Source organism: Phoenix dactylifera, chromosome 9 (assembly GCF_009389715.1).
Source record: "Phoenix dactylifera cultivar Barhee BC4 chromosome 9, palm_55x_up_171113_PBpolish2nd_filt_p, whole genome shotgun sequence".
NCBI classification, from domain to species: domain Eukaryota; kingdom Viridiplantae; phylum Streptophyta; class Magnoliopsida; order Arecales; family Arecaceae; genus Phoenix; species Phoenix dactylifera.
The window spans coordinates 11317056-11326188 of record NC_052400.1 but is presented as its reverse complement, the minus strand read 5'-3'; the positions used below and the strand labels follow the sequence as shown (position 1 = coordinate 11326188).

The window sequence follows — 9133 nt, the reverse complement described above, 5'->3', positions numbered from 1 at the left end:
AGGTGCCTCATTTCAAGAGTGATGATAGAGTGAATATCATCAGCTCTAAGCCGTCTTAGATGGACTGATTATAACCTTCATCAAAGGAATAGCTACATTTATATGCAGTAGAGGCAGCCATCGTTTTTTCCACCTTTTTGTTTGTTTTTTTTTTTATTCTGTCCTGTCTGGTTACTTGGCCTCCAGTAGCAAGCTTCATCAAGCTCCTCACCAGAAGTACCTTTTGGTTTCCCACCCCTTGAATCTAAATCCCAGCTTCATTGGCTTCTCCTTGTATAAAACAAGAATTTTATGGTCACATGAATTTCTATCTATCGTTTATGGCTATTTGATAAGCTTATTTCCTTTGTTTCTTTCATTTGGAGCTCTACACTTAATATCTTATAAATCAAGGTTTTACAACTGATCTCTTAGTACCCTATAACAGAAAGTCCTTGCAGTACTGCAAGCACCAGTCATGACATTTTTAAGCAAATTAAACTGCAGATCCTTTACTTGCTACAAGATCAATAATGAATTTCTATATGTGCTATAAAATACAAGAAATTACATGAGGTATACAAGAAATGAATCATATATCAGTCGTATGCTTTTGTTGGAACATATTAATCATCACATTTGGACACAACTGAGACATGCAGCAGCTTATCTTATTCACAACCCAAGAAAAAGCTCTGCCCTTGATGCTTCAAAACCAAGCTTATACTCAAATATATACATATATATCTCCTGCTTCACTGCTGCCCTGATCCCCATACAAAGATGGAGGCTGTTCTAGTTGTCATATTCTCTCTTCCCGAAAAGGGTAGTGACTCTTAGTGACATATTGGCTGCCACTGCTTGGTCCACCCTGGCACTTGCGAACCAATAGAGGGTTATGATTTCTTAGGTACTCTGTTTTTGAGTGTCATTATAAGCTCCTGTCTCTCTCCCTCTAACTCAGCAAACTGCAGGCTAAGCTGCGAGTATCGACCCCTGCATTTCTTTCAGCTCAGTTTCTACAGCAACATGCCTCTGCTTCAACTCAAGCATGTCATGTATTAGTTCATTGATGTCTCTGAAGCTCTGGCATATTGCTGCTTTATCATTTTGTTGCTTCAAGAATGAGCTGAATAAACCAAAGGAAGAAAACATGAGTATGATGCATGTAAGCTATCAAGAGTGTGCAGTAATTTGGCATCATAGGAACTCTGATGGATTATATGGCTGCATCTGGAAACTTGAGGCAAGAAAAAACATAGTTCAATCTGGATGAGGATCCCAAAATTAGCAACTACGGCATGTTTGAAAAATGTTTGGTGGAAATCTTTCTTGGCATGGTTATCAGCTCCAGCTTGCCCTATCTCAAATTCTAACAATGCTCCCTCTCACAGTGAGATCAGAGTCAGCCTAAATGAGGCAGAGTTTGCAGATGTCATATGATAGGTTGCAAGAAGAGACACAGCAAAAATCTGGATGAAAGTCACGATAAGTCTTGAGGGAGCATGAAGCAATGTTTCTGTTATAACAACTGTTATTTACCCCATCCTTTGTGATTCTAAGTTATTTACTAGAAACACAACTACCGTTATAATGAAAAAGAACGGACAGTAACTGAAGAATAACAGCATTATTTTCATATCTAATTAAAAAAAGGACGGTGCTTTCTTTTGGGAGGAAAACTTGGTATAAAAGTTTAAAATTTGAAAATATTTTAATGATACAATTATGCGCACACGGTATGTATGTATGTATGTAGCATACTAGAGGGGGCCTGAAATCATTATAACAGCCACTTAATGTTCCAAAGGATGTTATTTTAAACCTTAGCATCAAGTTGACAGCCCTAAATAGGAGACATGGAGATGCATGAACAACAGCAGAGCATGCTTGGAAAATGGAATGAAAGGATAATAAAAGGAAATATGCAATCCCATGATCAAGCACTGAAACTGAAGGACATGGGAATCCAACAACAAAGAAAAGCAATGCATTTACCTCTGAAAGCGAATGTCTGATTTTTCCTTTAATTGCAATTCTTCTGCAAGCTCAATTTCCAATGCAAGAACCCTCTCCAATGCATTGCCACTGCCAGGAAGTTCTTTAAATGAAGGGAAAATGCCTCCCAAATGTTCATTTGCCTGATCACGAGGAATTGGTTAAAACTGTTCAATGACAGAATACAGAGTGCTTTCTATTTTTCATTTTTTGCAATCACAATATACGCACCATCTCTAGCTGTGATAATTCACTTCGTAAACACTGAAGGGATGGATCAAAATGATGATCTTCTAGTGGAAGAAAAGAAGACAAATTCTCATTCTTCAGATTTTCCAGCTGCAAGTACAGCGCCAGTATTCCTTAGACTGAAGGCAAATAAGAATAACTATAAACATGAATAGCATGACTAAGCCTGTCCACTTGGGATCAGTATATTGAACCTCCTTCGTCATTCATGAATATTTATGATCTGAAACCATGAATATTTATTATCTGAAACCCTCCAAAACTGAAGTGGATTCCTATCCGTACTATCATGTAATTATTATTTGATGTCTCTCACCTCTATAATCCTCCAGCCTGAATCTATATCCTCTTAAGTTACGCCATCTGAAGTCCATCTTGCATGACTAAATCATCACAAAAAAGTTGCCCTCGTTTTCTCCGCTTGATGAAACAGCAAATGTCTAGACATCTAAAATGGCCCTCATTTCATCCTCTACCAAAACTACTCCGGAGTTTCCACTAACCAATTTTAACAGTATGCATCCTAGTTTAACATGGATGGTAATGATCAGCCATCTGATTAAAGATTCACTACCATTCATGTAAATACATTTGCCCCCACTTTTAGCTCCGAACCCCTCTGGGCTTGCAGTCTGACATCCATTAGGAGTCTGCTTATGGAAGAAATTCACTTCAATAATTTAGTAGAAACATAGAAAAAAGGAATCAGAAAAGAAGATACTTCTTGCAGTTTGACATGTTACTTTATGGGGATAAACAGGACTTCATTAGAAATTTCCAGAGATGTTCTCCATGTGGGATCTTGATGATGCAGATTTAACAAGAGCATGTTGCGAAGGGGCTTCTACCACAAATGATGCTATGCATCATAATTGGATGGTTAATTATTTAATGAACTCTTAGACATCAGGATACCTCTTTTTGAAGGAGGCCGATGCCTGCCTTCAATCTTTGCTGTTCTTTGACATGCTCCTCGAAACCAGCAATGTCTTCCATATGATTCTTCAACACAGCCTCTGGTTCAAGTGCACTTTTGGAATCCTATCAAATAATTAAAAAAATGGAATAATGATGACGCCATCTAATCAACTTGACTAGTTCTATAACCTCTACATCTACTCTTAAAGTAAAACAACCTTTCATTAACCAAAACCATGTAATAGTGATGATGTCGTCATATCGAAGGATTTTTTAGACTAAATGATTTTCGATTTTATCATTCTCCCTGGCCTTTGATTTTTAAGAATGTTCTAAACAAGCAAGTGACAGAAAAATATGCATTGAGAGGGATATGCAAGACCGAGGATGCCCACAAAGACGTCACATTTCCTCAAATCATATATCACATACATCCCTCTATTCATTCAGCCACTTTCCGTTTGCATGAAAACAGTGACTTATTCTGATGTAGGTGAGGGCCGACTTGGAAAAAATGATATGGATTATGGGAAGCCGCATAGATGTTGCTATAAATTCCTATGCATGAGTTTTGTTTTCTAGCAAGGGTGAGAACATTACATGCTATGCATTGCCTCGCCAAATTGTATGAAATATATTTGGTAACACTAAGAATTAAAGAAAAATTCTGGCTTAAATAAATTAAATTACCTGCAAGGACTGTGAGATTAATTGATGAGTCAGATGTAAGTTTTCATTGATGCATGTTGGTTGTACATCTTCCAAATCTCCGCATGAGCTCAACATGCAACCCATGGTCAGGAGTTTGTCTCTGTCTACATTATATAATGGATCCATAGTAGCGGCAGTTGCAGTATCTTTTCCAGAACAGATACCTATTGAATTTTGTGTCTCTTGGTAGACAGCTGATAAACCAGAACCAGAACTGCTATCTCCCAAAAGTTGCCCAATTGATGCAACATTGGGAATAACAGATTTATGGTCTCCTAGTGTCTGGAAATCTTCTGTTGATGTCATATTCTCTAAAAATTGTTTCACCAAGCCGAGTTCAATTCTGATTTTTGTCCTTTCCTCATTGCACTCTTGCAAGGAAGCTTCAAGCTTAAGCTTTTTTTCCTTGCAGCAGTCGAGAGTTAACATAGTACACTCCAGTTCAGCCTTCATTCTGTCATAAGTTTTGTCTAATTCTTTTCTATCTGTCAGAACTGTCTGTAGCTCAGTCTCCAAGTCCAAGATTTTCTTTGACAGCTCTTCAATTCTCTTTGCAAGGGCAAACTCATTTTTCTTTCTGTTTTCAACTTCATTAAGAGCATTTTCCAATTTCAATAGCATTTCTTCTGCATATTTTTTAGAGATGTACAGTTGATTTCTTAGCTCTTGAAGCTTAGATTCATATTGCTCCTTGATAAAAGCAATTCTCAGTGATTCTTGAATGGCAAATGTTGATCCCTCTGTCTCTCTTTTTTCACGAGCTTGATGACACTCAGGATCTGCTTCATCTTTGAGTTCTCTAAGATGGATAGAAAGGTTCTTAAATTCTTCTGTCTTCAAAATTTGTTCAGAGAGTTTGTAACTACACTCATTGTTTTGCTCTCTCAACTTCCCCAACTCATGAACAAATTCCTCAAGCAATGATATTCGACTTTGCTGTTCATCCCATTTGGATCTGAGTATTATATCCATAATTTCTAGCTCGCATCTAGAGAATTTCAAATCATCCATCTCTTCTTCAAAATTGACCAGCATATTTTTCAGCTGCCAAATTTCATCTTTGTACTTTTGCCTTTCTAGATTCTCAACTTCCATAGTTGCCGCTCTAGCCTTCTTATCTGCATCTTCAGTACATATTGCCCTGTATTTGTTTATGTAATCCACAAGGCCTTCTTTTTCACAAACTATAGTTGCAAATTCAGATTTCAATGACTGCAGAGCTGCTGATAGTCTTGCATTTTCATCAGCTAATTGTGCTTTACTAGCTATATGTCTTTCAAGCAAGACTTTAGCATCTGTATGCTTTAAATGAAGCTCTTGACGGTCCCTCTCCAATGCCTTGAGGTGGCCAACAAGATCCTGCATCCTGGTGTGGAATTGACTTCTCATATATGTAACTTTAAGTTCAGCAGCTAATGAGTTTTCAAGCATAGCTTCCAAGTGATTTTCCGCGTCGGAAACTTTAAGGTGAAGAAACAAATTCTCATCCTCTACTTTTCTTTGGTTTTCTTCATTCTGCAACAGAAGATGCTGCAATCCAACATTTGTTGTTTCTATATCTGAAACCCTTTTCCTGAGATGGCCCAATTCAGATTTTTGTTCTTCAAAAGATAGCAACTGTTGATCTTTCTCCATCAGTTGCGACGTAAGATTTGTAACTGCGACCTCAAATTCCTCTCTCAATCCTCTTTCAATCTGCAGATCTTGATGAGTACATTGCAAGGTTTCTTTTAGACTTCTAAGCTCATTTTCTATCTGGGTGGATGCCTCATTTCCAGACTGTATAGACATCATCAATGCTCTTTTTTCCTGCATGCAATCCATAAGACTGATTTTAGTCCTTTGAAGTTCCCCGTTGACACTCCCAAATACCAGCAGCTGCTGCTGAGCAAGATCCCTGTTCTCATCAGTAGCATGTTGTAGTTCAATTTCCAGAACTGCAAGTTTTGAGGACAACTCTCTATTTTTTGATGCATTTTTTTCTTCTGCTTCTGAGCTAATCTTTAGCTTCTCTGCAACATTTTGCAATTCGGGCTGAAGCTTCTCTACAAGTGTGTTGGAAAAATCTAGCTTCTTTGTTATCTCTTCTAAGTCAGATTCAAACATCTGCTTCATTTGAAGCATTTGTGATTCCGTCTTGTGCAGTGAAAGTTTAGCAATATCTCTTTGTTCTTCCATCTCTTTCTTCTCCTGAAGAAACTGGAGTATTTTCTCACATGCTTCTTTCTGGAACTGTTCAAAGCATATGAAGACAGCAAAGTAATTCTTGTTTTCCAAATCTTGTTGTAGAGTTATGCCATCAAAAGCTGAGCCACTGATTTTCTCATTGCAATGAATCAAATTTGTGACTAAATTCGCCAATTTCTCTTGAAGATAAGTAACAGTTTTCTGCAGATCAACATTTGCAGAGGACTGCTGATCAAATGCTTCCTTCAATGCTTTAAAGTCATCAATCATAGAGCTAATTGCACTCTGAAGACTGCTTTTTTGCAGGCTTTCCTCTTTTAGCAAGTTTTGAAATTTCTTCCTTTCTTCAGCAAAAGCCTTAGATTTACTTTCATAAGCTCTGTACTCCAGAATCAATTTTTCATTCTCTGCAATTTTTTGAGCAAGAAGCTCTTCTGAGACATCTTCCAATTTTGCTTCCAAGATTTGATTTTTCATTGACAGATCATTACATTTACAGACACATTTAGCTTCATCCTCCCTCGCTATTCTGGCATCATTTAAGGCATTTGCCAACTTTAGCATCAAGGATTCATTCATAGCAGTCGAATGTTCTAGTTGCTGTACAAGTTCGACCATCTTGTCCTTCAAGTGCCTAATCCCATCATATACATCACAAAGAGTTTCCTGTAAAACATCTGAGAAAACTTTCCAATGCATGTTATGCATATGCATTTCCAAGAGTTCAACTTCTGTTTCTAAGAGGAGGTCTTTAAGCTTATGAATTGATGGTCCCATCTTTTCTAGGTCATTTGAATCATCCAATTGGTTGTCACCTGTTTCACTACAAGTCTGAACTGGTTCAGCATCATCAGATAGTTGAGAATCATGCTTAGACTTTTGACAGATGGATCTTTCAGGAAGTTCTTTGTTTCTCTTAGTCTCTGGAGATAGATCGCTGCAAAATACAAGATCTTTCTTCACCTGAATAATATCATGTTCTGAAGTATCATGCCCAAAATTCTCTGATGCAAATCCATTTACATATGCTTCATCCTTGGGTTGCACTTCGACATTTGTGGGCATGCCTCTCTGAGAGACTTCGCTCTCTATTTTGTAAATGATATGCTCTGATGCACCATTGTGCATTTGAGATGATTCAAGGTCGGCTTTTGTAGAACCAGTTTCTGCCTGCATTCTAGGAAAAACTGGCTTGCACTGTTCTTGATGAAATGAAGTCAAGACATGATCCTTGTTCGTGCATGAGCGTGCCTCTTCTGAATTTTCTTCAGGGTAATGCTTGTAAAAGAGTTGGGGAGCATCTCTGAAAGCTTGCTTTGCAAGGTTTTCATTTGTCTCATACATGGACAAAACCTGGGAAGAGAGTAATTCAAGGTCTTTCTGTAGACGATCAACTGCCACAGAGTAGTTCTGACGGACCCTTTTCAGTGCAGTTTCTGAAGCAATAGCCCTTCTCTCAAGCTCCTTGCTATGAGATTCTAAGCTATTCTCATGTTCAGCAAACCTCATCAACTGTTCATTCATTTCTCCAATCCGACCTCGGAGAATAGAGATTGTATAAAGACAAGAAGAATGTTCATTTCTAAGGCTTTCCAACTCCTTAAGTGCTTGATTGTGATTAACCTCAAGTTCCTGAATAAATGCTTCATAGTAGCAACCCATCTGGTCCATTTTTTTGGTGAGATTTTCCTTCTCAGTTTTGGAGTCCTCCAGTTTCTGTAAGAGTTCACTCATTTTCTCCTCCATCTTGTTTGCAGCAGCTGGATTGTTCCTGAGAGGCTCATGCTCGTGAAATACTTGGTGAGAAACACTAATACCATGAACCATAACTTCTGGATAATGAAAGTCACTGCAAGATCTTTCCAAACCCAGTCCTTTAAGAATACTTTGCTTAAGATTATGGAGAACACATTCAAGAACCTCAAAATCACCATGAAGATCAAAATCACTTCCACAGTATCCGAGGCAAGCCTTGTTTTGAATTTCTCGAACTTTGCCCTCAATAATCAACATATCCTGGAGCCATTGGACCTGCAAATTATGAAACATGCAGTCCTGATCCGCAGAAAGAACATTATCCCCAAGCTTGTCATCAAATGAAGTATCTACCAAGTCATATGTCATCTTTAGAGGAAAATGACTTCTCCTTTCAGGAATTTGCTGCTTGACTCTAACAGATTTTATTTCTTCAAGGTCATTTTTAAGCTTTGAACACTCCAATTTTAATATCAAAACTTCTCTAGTCAGTTGTTCTCCCGAAGCAAGCTCAACTGCAAGCTGCTGGGCCAAGTTGTGTGTTTCAGCACCTAATTCATCAGTCATGTGTTTGTAGCGATGTTGCCTCCATTTTCAGCTGTAGAAAAGCTGACTCAGCTACCTCCAATCTTACTCTGAGTCTATTATTTTCTTCATAAGCTGTAGCTAGATCATTATCAATAGAGTAGTCTGAACTCCACCCATGTGTCCAATCATTGCTCCCTTGTGTAGAAAGCCGACTCCCATGCTGGTCCTCTTTCTGAGGTCTAGGGCTCTGACTGTGATCAAGGGAAAACTCACCTACATCACCGGATATTATTCTATTAAAGTTATCAATTTCACGGGTGTAGGAAATGTCATTCTTTTCAGCATATAAAATATCTGCGGTATATGATGAACCATCAACTCCAGCAGCTGAGTCTGCATAATCTTCATTTGACTCCCCCACCTCTTCAAGTGAAGGAAGCCCTGCAAAATCTTCTCTAAGCCTGACCCTTGCACTAACCTATTTCCAAATGACACAAAGATTTACAACCATTAGCAAACGTGACCAAATATTATATGCTATTAGTACTCAGCAGATATTCATGATCACCAAACCATGAAGGCAGTACATCCAAATTCAAATCCGGTACCAAGTTTACTAGGGAGACAGTAACCATACAGAGCAACCCGAAACTCCTAACTATAGATTGAAAGTAAACCACTTCCTGTAGGGAATTAGATATCTCTTCAATCTTTAAAAGCATAATAACAATGAAAGTACAAGATTTGCTCAAAAATAAAGATTGATGGTAAAATAAGCGCTGGATTATACAGGATGCATGTTTATCTT

The 9133-nt window shown here is 38.1% G+C and overlaps 1 protein-coding gene across 6 annotated transcripts; it reads right to left on the bottom strand.

Moving 5' to 3' along the window:
• Positions 1-421: 421 nt before the first annotated feature.
• LOC103700793 (myosin-11-like) lies at positions 422-8790 on the bottom strand. 6 transcript variants are annotated; one of them, XR_005513295.1, is made up of 5 exons: positions 3835-8790; positions 2801-3267; positions 2209-2316; positions 1978-2120; positions 422-1108 (listed from the first exon to the last, which is right to left on the bottom strand). XR_005513295.1 is itself a non-coding variant. In XM_039130018.1 (5 exons), exons 1-5 carry the CDS (start codon positions 8362-8364, stop codon positions 955-957), a joined length of 5061 nt encoding a protein of 1686 aa, XP_038985946.1. In that variant the 5' UTR covers positions 8365-8790; the 3' UTR covers positions 422-954. The 6 variants fall into 6 exon arrangements, 5 of the variants coding, with proteins under 5 accessions (XP_038985946.1, XP_017696771.2, XP_038985947.1 ...); XM_039130018.1 differs by having other exon boundaries at positions 3142-3267; XM_039130020.1 differs by lacking the exon at positions 422-1108 and having other exon boundaries at positions 1979-2120; positions 2209-2228; positions 2311-2316; positions 3142-3267.
• Between the last annotated feature and the right edge of the window lie 343 nt (positions 8791-9133).